Genomic DNA, 14,059 nt, shown 5'->3' with positions numbered 1-14,059 from the left:
GGGCCCAAAATGGCGGCGGCGGCGGCGGCGCTGGGCCGGGAGGGCGGGGAGGACGCCTTCAGGAGGCTCTTTCGCTTCTACCGGCGGCGAGACGCCTCCGAGCTGCGCGGAGTGCTCGATTTCTCCGCGCCGGGGGGGCAGGTAACGGCGGGGGGGGGACAGGGAACAACGGGATCCTCCCGGCTGCCCTCACGGCAGGCTGTTAGTTGGCGCGGTGTGGCGTGGCCCCGCTGGGGGAACGGGTGAGGTGTATGGGGGTGAAGCGGCCCCAGCCCCTGAGGCATCGCGGCTGTGGGGCTGCTGCCGCCATCCCCGGTGTGCCGGGGGCTCCCCCGTGGTGCCCCGAGTGGGGCCGGTGCCGGAGCCAGTCCCGGTCACCCGGTGGTGCCTGAGCAGAGCGCCTCGTTTGGGGGGGGCGGTCGTGACGGGTGCTGTGTGCAGGCAGCTGTCTGAAGCTGCCGCTGTAACAAGAATCCTGCTTGATGGTTTTGCTTATATTTATTTACTGCTGTTGTTAACTTGTTATGCCCCAATAACTGATCTCTGAAGTCTCTAATAGAACCACGCGTTGTTTAAGGGAATCAAAGTGTCATGCAGACTGGAAAAAAAAGTAAAGTTTTATGTTAGCTAATGCTATTTATTATTATTAACGCTATTTCCTGGGCCTGTCAGTTGCCATTTTGGTCCTGAAATAGTTGCATGAGCAGGACACGGAGCCAGGCTTTGGCTCTCCCACCTGAGGAGCTGTTGGCTGCAGTTCTGGCTGTCATCCCTTAGAAAAGTTTCTTTTCCTTTTTTCGTGTCATGCCACAAGCATCTGGCCCAGCTGTCAGTTCAGGCAGTCAGGAGTCCATCTGAAAGTAGCGTTTGGTTAATCATAGTTAGTAGTTCTGAGATGTCCTGAGTTACTGAGAAGTGATCCTTTAAACTCATCTCCCATTTTGTCACATCGCAAAAGGATAATGGATGTTTCCTCAAGTACTGTTAAGCATGGATTCTCCATGAACCTACACAAATACAGGGCACAGAGAATATAGTTGAAACGAAACTTGACCTAATTTTTCATGTTTCAAATGTTTAGTCTTTTCTTTCTACTGTTCTTTTAAAATAAATATTTTTCTATCTTTTCAGGCAACGATTTTGATACTGTGAACTGGACACAAAACCTGACCTATTTGAAATTGTTCAAGGTGTTAGCGTTAAACAAGGGAGTTGTTAACATTTCAGCCTTTCTTGAGCTTGCAGCAATCCTTTGTCAAATAAAGGATTCCAGCCTTACAACCCTTCTGGGAAATTCATAGGCCTTGAAAGCATCACAAGCATCTGTCCCTTCTCCATGTCTTTCTTTTGTGCAGGCTACCTTCTGAGATCAGTTGATAGCTCACTGGTGAAAGCATCTTTTATTCCTCTTTTCCCCCAGGTTAAAAACACGTGGCTTTTCCCTTAAAGAAGAGCTACAGGCCAGCCAGATTGACCCAGATACTATTGTTCCTTTTTTCTCAGAAAAGTGCTTCAAGTGATTGAGCTCTTCAGTGAAGTGTGACATGCCCCAGCTGCCCTGCTACAAAGCATGTTTAACTGATTCAGCACGCGTAATTCTTCATCACAGAAACAGGTTCTGTTCTCAGGAAGCCCTGGCAGCAGCAGTTTGAGGAGACAGAGGTGGCAAAGGCTCAGTCAAAGGAATTGCCCTCCTGGGGTTGTTCCACAGACAGGACTCAGAATTAAGCTCTGCGAGGCTGGCAGTCACAGAGCTGCTTTTGGCAGGTAGTGGAGAAATTGGAAAAACTGAGCGTGTTTCCAGAAACTGCTCCCCAGCAGCAGTTTAGCATCTTCTCACAAATGTGATGCATGCAGTTTTGACTCATTGCTCAGAAGATTGCAAACAGACCGGTCAGCCTGCAGAGACTAATTTATGCCTTGCTCACCTCTGCAGAATCTGAGTGCTTGCGCTTGGGCCTTAATTTTGTATACACTTCAAATTGGCGTCAACCAAATCTTGCCTGCCTCTGCCTGCTTATTCCTACAATGCCTGCACAGCTCTTTCCTTACACCAGCCTCTACTTTTGCACAGCTGTGTTGACAGCTGGAGTGGGGAACTGAGCTGGAAGAAAATCAGCCTGCCTCGACCCTGTCCTCCCTAAGAAACTTTGCAGTCCTGAGGGAAGAAGGCAGTGAGAGCTTGGATAAGTTTCTTTCCTTCAGCAACAGTGTAGGCTTATTGCAGCTTAAAACACGTTATTGTGGCCCAGTACGGTGAGAAAATACATCTTGCTGACCCTTGTGTAGGAAACAGGAGCAACAATGTGGTATTCAGCATTTATAGGGTTTCTGCAGTCCTTCACATCAGACAACTTTGCATGTTTTATCATTTTATCTTTTCTCCTGTAAATTACAGATGAGGGTAGTTATCCACCCTATGGAATTAGGAACAAAAAACAGTAATTGGAAAATGCTCTGAAGGTATAAAGTGTTACAAGTAATAAATATTGCACTCTCTCGTGAAGATTGATAATTGGCAGAATGTTTTTTACAGCCTTGAGGCTGTACTGGGGAAATGGACAAACAGTGCAGATTTTTTTTTCCCTATAAATTGTTCCTTATGAATGTAAGACATCTCTCCTGATCCCTGAGTCTCATAGAAATTGTAGGTACCTTTTGATTCTTACATTGAGTACCTACCAGCCCTGTTAGTAGCTGTTTGCCTTGTTGTGGTCATGATTATTCAGACAATAGTTCTGTGGTACAGCTGGCATTTTCACAAGATTCCCTGAGTATGATGTTCCGGAATAGGGTAGCACTCTTTCTTTTGTACAGGTGTTGTTTTTAGACGAGTTTTGTCTCTCTTCCTGTTGTTTTTTTCCCTCCCTTTAACAGATGCATTTTTCTTTTGCCAGGTGTTCAGATCACATCTCAGTATTTCTTCAGTCAGTGACCAAGATGCTTCCCGAGCAGGATTACAGCCAGTTAGCCGGTGGAAAGCCTATGGCCTCAATGGCTATCCAGGTAGGTACCTCTTGATTTCAACAAAAATCTCACACAACTTCATTGCTTCTCATTCAGGCATCTTCCATCTTATCTTCCTTGTCCTGCCTAAAAAATCTATTTTGGTTTGCCTCAGCATAATTTAACGGCGGTGGTGGGTTTTTTAAGTGCAGTAGAACAAACGACTCCGTTAAAGGGTGGGATGTGGTGACATACAGAGCTTAGAACAGAAGGAGCAGTTGTTTCATGGTCTCTTACCAAGCAGATCACCCCTTGTGAGAATGGATTCCACTTGATGTAGCCTTCGATAGAGATTTTGTATTTCTGCAGCATCCATTTTTCTTCCATGTATATCATGAACGTGAGGTAAGTGGCTGAAATACAGTCACTTCAGGTCTGAAGTGTGGTCTCTACATAACTGGTGTACAATAAGTGAATGTAAACCTCTTGTCCTATTCAAGGTACAGAATAATTTCATTAGGCGTGTAACTTCAAAAACTGAAATGGTATTAGGTTTTCAGGACACCTGGTAGAGTCGCACAAAGATGTTAGGTTGGATTGAACCTCCAGAGGTCTCTCGTTCAACCTCTGCTTAAAAGAAGAGCCAGTTTGAAAGTTAGATCAGGTTGCTGAGAGCTCTGGTTGGGTTTGGAAATCTCCACAGACAGAGAGTACTCAGCCTTTCTAGGCACACATTCCAATGCTCAGTAATTCTCATTGTGATGTTTTTTTCACCTTATATATAATCAGAATTTGCCTTGCTGTGGTTTGTGACTATTGCTTCTTATAATTTTGCCATGTGCTTTGGAGAAGAATCTGGAATCTCCAGGTAGCTTTAAGTCATACAGGCCCATGTGCAATCAGCCTTAATTGCCGCAAGGGTGCACTACTGACTCATGCTCAATTTGTCCTCCAAGACAAATTGGTTTTATGAGGGGTTGTTCCTGTTGCTAGACACCTGCATGTCTTACCCAGGTGGAGGCTGGAGATCGCGTTCACCAGGTGTAAGGTAATACCTAGTGTGCTGCAAGATTTTGGTGCAGTGCAAGAATTGTATCTGATTTCTCATGGCAGATTCCTTTAGTATACAGATCCCCAAATAATTCCTCCTTTGCTTATTCTACTCAGCCCAACCCTTTCAAGGCCAAAAAGTTCATTTATGTTGCATTTAAAGCTTGAGTTGTTCTTTAGTCAGCTCAGAGAGATGGCTAAAGAACTATAGTTCTTACTCACCTCCCTGCCATGTGTGGTTTACTCCGCTTTCTAGCGCCATTAGCCCTCTCAGGAACTATTCAATCTTGAATACAAGTGTAAAAGTCTATAGTAAAAGCCAGCAACTGTTAGAAATTCAGGCTTCTCTGCCTTTTTTTGACATCAGCAGCATAGTAGTTTCCTGCTTTTTGTTGCTCTCCCTTTTGTAAATCTGGATTACTCTGATTTCTTACCAGTAAGCAATTAAAGGTTTGGAGAGACACAAACATGTTTGGACTTTCTGATACAAGAGTCATAAAACCTGGATTCTTGTTCTCAGCTCTGTGTGTAAGTAGTTGCCCTCCAGGCTTCAATTCCTTCATTAATACCTGGAGACAATACATGCCTAGCGCAGCGTAATTCATGTATGTACTGAAGTGCTTTGAGAAACACACATCAAAAGCTGTAGACAGGAAGGGCAATGTTATTACTCTGTTCTGTACAGAGGCCAACAGAAAGTAAATTTAATGCTTCTGGCAAAGAAAATTCTTGTAGTCAGACCTATAAGAAAGCTACCTGTAGACTGAAGGTGCAGGGAACGGAGTGAAATGAATGACAGTATGTTATTAATACACTGCAGGTTCTTTTCTAAGCAGTTAATTTAATCTTGTGAGGTCTGTGAGATACGCTGGCAGGAAGCTTTTTCCATGCTTTTATTACTGCTTTCAGAAAGGCCACAAGGCAAGTTTGTAGCCCACTGAGACTCCTCGACTTGCTTCTTCCTTTTTCATCTATTTTTGTCTGTTTAACTTGCTATGACTGAGAAGTTCAAAAAGATACAATAGGGCAAAAACCTTGAGACCTCCTTTTCCTTTGTTCCCCCTAAATCCTTATCTCCCTTTATATGTGAATTTTGTGTTGGTGAGCCTTACTGAATTGAGAGTCTTGAAAGAGTGCCTTGATTCTCAGAGCAGGTGCGATACAGATTAACAGCATCTTCCCCTCAGCACGCTCACTCATCGATACTGTCAGTCCTGGCCTGGAAGGAAACCCCCTTGGGGTGCTGGGGAGAAAATTCCAGTGAAGAATCCTGTTACCTCTTCTCACAATGGTATATCTAATGTCAAGGACTATTGTCTGTTAAGATATGGACCAAATTGATCCATTACGTTTCTGCTAACACTCTTATTTGGGCTGCTGCTTGAACTCTGTCTGAAATGCTTGGCTAAACGAATGTGCACTGTAGCTACCTGTTCATCTCATTTCGTTAATTAACAATGACTGCAAAATGTATCAACAAAGGCTACAGCAACAGGCAGTTCGGATTATAATTTGATTTTCATCCCATTTGAGCACTACCATACAAAAATGTAAAGACTGATATGACCAGACTTGCTTGGAAGCAAGCATGAACCAAGGAGAGAAACAGTTTACATTACTAAGTACTTGTTCAGTCTGTAGACTGCTCTCTGCAGTTCTGACACTGAAGGAGCAATAAGAAGACACAGTGAGTTCTGAGGCAGCACCAAGGTTAGTTTGAAGCCTGTAAAAACTCGACTAGAATTACTTTAACTTTGCAGAGTTGAAAAGAATTTTGCTGGAGCACTTCGGTATCAAACTTACTCCAAAGCAACTGGCTTCCCAAGTTCTCAACCCTTTATCTACCTGTAATTAATATGCCTTATGCAGATATTTTTGACTCAGACCAGCTGTGGCTTCCCCCCTGCCTTCTACCTTATAGCCACCAGTTGTTTGGAATGAAGAAACAGTAGGTCTCAATTAGTCAGACCTGTTAATAGATCTCATCAGCTTACAAATTCAGGAGCTGTACATCTAAGGTGTTCTTCCAGTACCTCCCACTCTTCTTTGCCATGGTTTTAGAAAACATAGGGATATGCCTAATTGTACTTTCTCCCTACCCTCTCCCTCTTTCTTTATGGTCAGGGTTTATTTTCATACGAAACCCTTTCCTTCCGGGCTGCCAGCGCCACTGGGTGAAGCAGTGTCTCAAGCTATACACCCAGAAACCCAATGTCTGCAACCTGGACCTGCACATGGCTCCTGAGAAGACCATTGATCTGTGGGGGCAGAGCAAGGAGCAGCTGAGGTGAGTCCAGAGTAACCCTGGCTCAAAACTAACAGAGCCAGAAGTGCTCAGCTCTGAGAAGGTTGAAGAAAAATAACCAGGGAAGGGAAGCTTAAAAAAATTGTGTGCGTGCTGGCAGTATACAGGTTGTGTCAGACATGCCAAGCTGAAGATGAATTATGGCATGGCTTGATGTGCATCCTTGTTAAGTCTCTTCTTTCACGTTCATAGTGGGATTTTCCAGTAGTAAGTTATTCCAAATCTATCAGTTAAACGTCTAGGGTAAAACAGCAACCCTGGCTGATGGCATGGTGCTCAGAAGCTTGCTAAGCTCAGTAACAAGTGGAACCATGAGGTCCCTCTAGGCCTCTGTTTTCCTGAGGCAAAGCAGATCCTTTCCAAACATGCTGCATGTGCTAGCTCCTTCCAGTCAGATGCTGGATCTAGTGTGCTGCAACTGAAAGGCCATATTTGTATTTTTTGAACTCCTCAAATCTGCTAATTTCTATGTTTTATTTTCCAAGGTGTTCTTCCAGGTATTTTTCTTTCATGCCATCTGAGATGGAGATTAAACATAACACTTTAATGACAATCCAGTTTATTCTCAAAGGTTTCTATGCTATCAGAGTTCTGTGGCAATGCAGAGGCCTTTCCTCTACCCAATTTGGAGGCTAATAGAGAATTTGTCCAAGTTTTAAAGTCAAGTAGAAAACTAAAATCCAAGTTTTAAAGCTTTTTTTTTTTTTTTTTTTAATTAATCATCTATAAAAACAAGTTAGAAGCTGCTTACAGTCTACGATCTGTTAGTTATTGGTTATTTATCATTACCTTGTTGATTTCATTGCTTGTTTTTCAAGAAGGTTGTGTCATGTAATGGATTGAAGAGATTTCCCTGCAGCTCTCATCTTCCACTGCAGTCTGTTAGGGAAATTGACCTGGTGAGATTTTTTTTTTTAAATACATTCTTAACATCCACAAGATACAGATTTGCACAAGTGAGGTTTGGACTTGTGAATATTTTCACCTAGGAGAGAAGTTATGACCGTGCTTGTTACTTCCAGGCTCAGTCAGAATTAGTTGCAAAAATCCAGATGCTTTTTTTTTGTTTTTAAAATATTGACTTTTACATTTCTGTTCCATCAAGGATGAAAAATTGTTCTTTGAAAACATTGTGAATTGTGCCCTACAGCTGAAAAAAGTTGAGGACTGCTGCAGCTTGACAGGCCTTTCCTAACAGTACCTCCTGCACACACACAGAATGATCAGAACAGAGGTTAATTTGCAGCTGAATCTAATTCAGTTGAAAACAGTGTTTGGAAGAGTGATGGCTGGCAGCAACACTGGCAGTTTTATTAAGCACTTGCCTTAGTCTTCAAGTGTGCAAACTGCTGTATTTCTGCTTTACCTGAGGGGAAAGTGGATCAAACTAGCCAACTTGTCTATTATTAAGAGTGAGAGCTTTTCAGGGAGGGGAGAAACAGAGTGCTTAACTAAAAGGAGGTCTAATTCCATGCCTGGACACAGCTTTAATGCTTTTTATCTTTCCATCTTCTTAATACTTTTTCATCTTCCATCAGGAAGATACCTTGCGTGTTTTGCTTGGGTCATAGCATATCTGCTGTTTGCAGGATGCAGGAATCACAAGGAAATTTCCTGGAAATGTATGCCATGGTCTCTCCACAAAGTGGAGTTCAGGTATTTTCTTAAAGTGTTGAAGACAATTAGAAGTATCAAAGAGGGTAGAGCATCCCTACAAAGGAGATTTTATATGTATCTCCCTCTGTATAAGAAAAAGGCTGGGGAAGATTTTATAGATACAGGCATTTACCAGTGAATAAAGAAAAAACGGTGCTTCAGAAGAACCCCACTGCTATTCAGACTTGCTCTCTTTCTGAAGTAGTTACACCAGAATCTTTCGGTGCCTTCTCGTAGGAGCAGCTGGTGGTACAGCTCTAGGAACTTCCTGTTTCCAAATACATAACACTCAGGCTTTTCCCTTCTTAGCAATAACATTTGAAATCACATGCAAAACACTACATTCTGGGACTAAGGATGTACCGAGCTCGAGTTCCTGCTGTTGTGCAAACACTAACACAGCAGCGAAAGAAGACGAAGGGCACTTTGAAAAGGCAGGTGCTAAAAATGTTTCATTATGAATATTAACTTTGTTGGTTGAAAGATGTAGAGGAACGAGTTGTGGGCTCTCCCTTTTGGAAATGCCGTGTTACCTGTTGGGAGCTCCCTCAATTGCTCCAAGCAGCATGTATCTGACAGTTGCTGCATTACGGTAATCGCAGTTGTTATTACCTTATGACAAAGAAGGAAACGGGAAAGATTACTTTCTCTCAATATTCAGTGAGTTATGAAAAATCTCTGCAAGTAAAGAAACTGGCTTCTTCCTGGTTTAACTTAATTCCTCTTCCTGGTTTAGCTTATAAGCTATTGATACTAAAGATCAGTATAGGTGCAGGGCAGCAACAAGCTGTGTATCCAGGTAGAACTGCACGTTAAATGCAGATACTTGGTGAAGACTTGACCGTGGCAGCACAAATATTATGCATTCTGTTTTATGAAGGAGTGCATGTCACACTGAACTAATGAGGCTATAAATGAGAGCCAGCCATCTGGTGCTACTGTTTATCATGATGTTCTGAGTACATTTCCCTTTCCTTTCTTTACCATAACATATGACTTAGCATGAGAAAAGAAGCTGCAATTGCTGGCAGAATCGGACTAGAAGATACGTGTACCTTCCTTTTCATATTTATCACTAACCTGCTTTTATGTCTGCCTGATATACTGGAGTTAACGCTTTTTGGTCCAACTTTGTGAGGACTTTTCCATAGGCCCACCCCTGTGTGAGGTTTCAGACCGCTGGACCACTGAATTAGGGTTGTCACTTGAGAACACTTTCGACATGCATTGTGCTGCTCCTTCCTAAAACATCCACTGTGCTTTTTGTCCTGCATGGCAGCCTGGATAGGAGACACCTGTCATCTAGATTTCTTGACATTCAAAGATGTGTATTGTCGTAGCTAAAGCAGTCTTACTGAGTTAGTTCATCTTAAGCGCTTCTTGTGAAAGAACCAAGCAGAAGAACTAATGGTCCTCTACTTAGGAGAGCGTTATACAGCTTGATATACTTCACTGTCAGGTGAAGCAGTTTCCTTTCTTGTAATTTTCCATTTAGTGACTGGAATATTTTTTTTCCTTGTGTTTACACCTTTAGATCTTCACAGATTCTGTTCTTTCACTTGCAGGTGCATAAACAGTACACATTTAATTCTGACGTCTTAATCTGCTCCAGTTCACTATGCTGTCTCCGTCTGATAACCCCTGTTAGGTACCACAGAGCAAATACAGCTTTTCAAACTGCCAACAATTGGTGGTAGACCCTACAGCTTGCACTGATTGCATGAACTGAATTTTCAGGGTCTTAGAAAGAAACAACAGCCTCGCTGAAAATAAGTCTAGCAATGATGGTTCTAATAGACTGTCACGCAGATGAATGAATCTCATTACTGTGTGTTTAACTGCCATAAAACCCTTCAGAAATTAACATGTGTCCCATTTCTTTCTATTTTGTCTTTGCAGAAGGAAGGGTTCCAGTAAATGTGAGCCCAGAAGCTTACTGGAGAAGTTGCGCTGGGTGACCCTCGGTTACCATTATAATTGGGATACCAAGGTATCAAAATTAAATTCTCCAGTTCTCTTCTTCAATGTAGGTACTCAGAAAGGCAGACAGAATAGGGTATTATGGAATAAAATTTAGTATTTAGTAAGATGCACATGATCCTACAAGACAGTCTTGAGGAAAGGCTGTAACAAACCATGCTTTTAAGAACATTTTTAATATGTATGAGTTCACTAAGGAGGATTTAACAGCGAAAGCCCATTGCTGCCATCTTTGCTTTCAAAGGTAATATGGTAGCGTGTACTTTGCTTTAGACCCCTGACTCCATTTCAGGGTAAGTGAGCATTTTTACCTTGCTAAAAGGAATAGGCTCAAATGCATTGTTAACTACTTAGAGTATGAGTGTCCTTGAGTGCTTCTTTGAAATGCTGCTTCTTGATGGAAGAGCAAGAGAGAGTCAGAAGAGACTGCTTAAGATGTGACTTTCAACTTATTATCTGAAGCAGTATAGCACAGTCTCACCAACTAACAGCTATTTTGGAGCTCCTTAACATTTTGGAGACCTAAATAAACTTTCTCAGCAGATTGAGTCAGATGAAGGCTGAGAAAAGATGGCAGAGTGAATATATGCAGTTTATCAGTATATTGCAGATACTTAACCAAAGCAGATTGCAGCTTTTTCTTTTTTTCCTAGAGCAGCCAGTTAATGTGTGGCCTTAGTAAAACTTGATTACTCTCTTCCATTCTTCTCAGTCAAAATCACTCAAGGGAGAGAGGAAAAAGTAGGCTTGCAATTGATGCCTGTTTGTCTTATCCTTCAAAGAAGGAACAAAGATGTTTGTTTCAGAGCTCTGTTGACGAGATAAAGAAATCTCCATCAGAAGCTTTAGGTGGTGACTAAGTGACCTGTGATACACGTAGATCCTCAGGATGTTCGTATTAATCTTACTGACTTCCTGTTTAATAGTAATGATTAACTCCACAATTTAAATCCAAGACTATTAACTCTGCCAATTTCAGCATAGGCCCAGAATTAAACAATAAGAGAAAAACTTGAATTATACTTACACTGTAGTCACACTCTAGGCAAGTATGATCTTCTCTATGACTGTCAGCCAGACTTCTGAGATCTCATTAACCGTCTGTTTTCAATTGTATGTGCTGTCCTGATGTTTTAGGTTTGTTTGTTTTTCCCATTCTCCTTCTTCCAGAAGTACACACCAAATCACCACACTCCTTTCCCCTCAGACCTCGCGTTCCTGTCAGAACAAGTGGCTGCAGCCTGCGGGTTCCAGGGTTTCCAAGCCCAAGCGGGGATCTTGAACTACTATCACTTTGATTCTTCACTAGGAATTCATGTGGACGAGTCTGAACTAGACCATTCTCGGCCCCTTTTATCATTCAGGTGAGTGCATTGTGAGCGTTGTGGGAGGATTGGTGGCTTTATTTTTTTTTTTCCTGTGGTTGCATACTGTTACAGGAAGTTGGTGTGATGTAGTTTGCTAATTGGGTATATAATCTTCACTCTCTGAAGACCTGAATATTAGGAAGCTGTAGCACAATAGCATTGGTTTCTTGAAGACTGCTTGAATACCATGCATGTGGCATCTCTGTGGAAGAGCTCTTTTCACAGGGGACAGTTCTGTTTTAGAGTGGCAGACTGGCAATTCTGGTACTGATCAACAAGCATGAAATATCTCAGCAGAGCTTCAAAATGGGCAAGGCCACACAGTTTGTGAACTAAGATTCACACTTTGCCTAATGTTAACCAGGCCTGTTGGTCTGCTTTCTGTGTTCTCGATACAAAGTCAAGATGAGGAATCCATCTGGGGTTTTGTTCTTGTGTGTTTTCTAAAGAAATGTAAGTGGTGCTAACATTTTCCTATTGTACACACAATTTTCCATAGCTCAATTTGTTTTCTCTTCTCTCTCCATCGTCATGCCGTCTTCAGTTTTGGGCAGTCCTCCATCTTTCTGCTTGGGGGCCTGAAGCGGGAGGAGGCCCCAACAGCCATGTTCATGCACAGTGGAGATATTATGGTGATGTCTGGCTTCAGCCGCCTGCTGCACCATGCTGTGCCCCGCGTCCTTCCCAACCCCGAAGGGACAGCTTTGCCTTCGTGCCTGGACCAAGCCCTTCCTTCAGACCTTCCTGCTGGCTCGGTCATTGAGCAGAGCTCTGAGGAGGACTGGCAGGTCTGTGCCAAGTACTTGCAGTCTTCCCGCATTAACATGACTATTCGGCAGGTGCTGGCTGAGGGTCAGAATTTTCCAGAAGAGTCTGGAACAGACTTAAAGGGTCAAGCACCCTCTGAAGACGGTTACCATCAGGAGAACGGCAGAGCCAAGAGACACAAAGCAAATACTGACAGCTGAGACCAGGAGATCGCGTTGGCATGGACTGAATGGGCAACCTCTGTCTGGAGCTGGGAGCTAATACGATCGTAGTCACCTGTCTGTGTGGGCAGTAAGGAACATCTGCAGAATCAGTGCTGTCCTTGGTGCTGTAAGAAATAAGCTGGGGGAGGGAGGGAGAGAGAGAACTTAATCAGAAAAGAGGGATACGTTTAGGACTGGGTCAGGAGATGAACTCTGTTGAAGTTCTGTTGCAGATGTTCATTGTACTTGGGTGCCTTTAAGTATTCTCTATAACTTTCTGACCTGTATGTTGCACTATCAAGCTTGGTTCAGTGATGCTCATAAAATATTTTAAAATCATTGGGCAGAAAGTGCCTGCAAAAGGTACAATTGGCATGCATTAAAGAAGCCCATTGGCCTAGTAAAGCTCAACTGAAGTGCGTTAATGAGGGTGAGGGAGAGTAGGTTGCTGTGAAACCTACCTGCAGCACTTCAAAGAGAATTATCTCTACTGTAAAAATTGGTTCAGTGATCAGAAACTAGCAGCTCCCCTGAGCAACACATACTGTAAGCTTGCTGTAGCTCTGTGCTGTCCTTTTGCCTGCTTGCACCCCTCAGCTGCAGCAGAAACTGGTTTTGAGTGGATCTGGACTTCTTGCATATTTCAAATTTTAAAGGGAAGTGACTGGGGGCTATATTTACTCAGAATACCTGGTAATTCCAAGTGGGTCTCCTCCCAACAGTTAGGGTGTGAGTGAGCCCTACGTCCCCATTCTTACAGAAGTGCCCCCTCTAAGTGCCTGCAGATTCTGGTCCTGCAGTCCCAAGCTGGTATCTTTAAGGAACAATGACTTGCAAGTTGAAGCAATGAAGTTGTAAATGGAGTACCTAAAAAAGAAATTAATCACTGACTATCTCTGTCACCCAAAGATAAATACAGTGAAACAAAGGCAAGAACTGGCTTTTGTGCCCATTCTCTTTAAGACTCAGACCTTCCTATCTGCTTTTTAATGCAATTTTAATTGTTGGTGTGGAATGTTCTATCCCTGGGGCATTTTGTTGCACTTTCCCAATGAATAAACTTACTCAGTTTTTAAATTAAAGATCTCTATCAGTTTTAGTCTTTTTTTTTTTTCCTTTTACTTTCCTTCCTGTTACTTATTTCAATGTATTGTTAATGCTGCTGCATCCCTTGTGCTGTTCCCCTTCAGGCTTCTTTTGGATCTATTTATTGCCTCAGCCATCTGCTAGCGCTGGTGGAGAAGCCCTGCATCTCTGTCTGCAGGGCCACTTTGCTTATGGGCTGTTCGGGGTTTGCTGGGTAGTTTCAGAGGGGTGTTGCCTGTGGTATATCAAGTCCAATTTAATATGTATGTGGTATCTTTTCCTCCTGGTGTGTGTCTGATCTGTTTATGTCACTGCAGGTGAGTATTTGTGTATCTGCGCAATTAATTCCTCTACGTACAATACTGCAATGAGCTCCAGTAATTTATTGACTGAAATATAATTAGATGCGGGGTTTAATATCTCACTTCCATGTTCTATGCCAGAAGTGTCTCCTTTCTATATCTTAGGCTTTATATGGACAGCTGAGCCCTGGGAAAGTGAATACTGGTACAGAGAGGTTACAGTATGACCAGAAGGGAGTGTTGACCATCTGGGTAAGTTTCAGGAAAGAGCAGAACTCCTTTAGTGGCACCTGAAGAAGAGGACGGGGAGAGGAACACTTGTCTTCATAACAATGAGCAGACAGGTTTTCTCTTGTTAACTCAGAGGGAAGCTAAAATCTACCTATTCCCTCAGCA

General features: G+C 42.8%; 1 protein-coding gene across 1 annotated transcript; it reads left to right on the top strand.

Moving 5' to 3' along the window:
- Nucleotides 1-9: 9 nt before the first annotated feature.
- On the top strand, nt 10-13,357 carry ALKBH1 (alkB homolog 1, histone H2A dioxygenase; the record flags this gene model as incomplete). The annotated part of the gene is made up of 6 exons (XM_082761110.1): nt 10-141; nt 2,898-3,006; nt 6,121-6,283; nt 9,857-9,947; nt 11,108-11,301; nt 11,849-13,357. 6 exons carry the CDS (start codon nt 10-12, stop codon nt 12,270-12,272), a joined length of 1,113 nt encoding a protein of 370 aa, XP_082617236.1. The 3' UTR covers nt 12,273-13,357.
- Between the last annotated feature and the right edge of the window lie 702 nt (nt 13,358-14,059).

The sequence above is a fragment of the Aythya marila genome (assembly GCF_965140915.1).
Source record: "Aythya marila genome assembly, chromosome: 5".
NCBI classification, from domain to species: domain Eukaryota; kingdom Metazoa; phylum Chordata; class Aves; order Anseriformes; family Anatidae; genus Aythya; species Aythya marila.
Note: the sequence above shows the minus strand (reverse complement) of the source record. Positions and strands in the feature narration are given on the sequence as shown.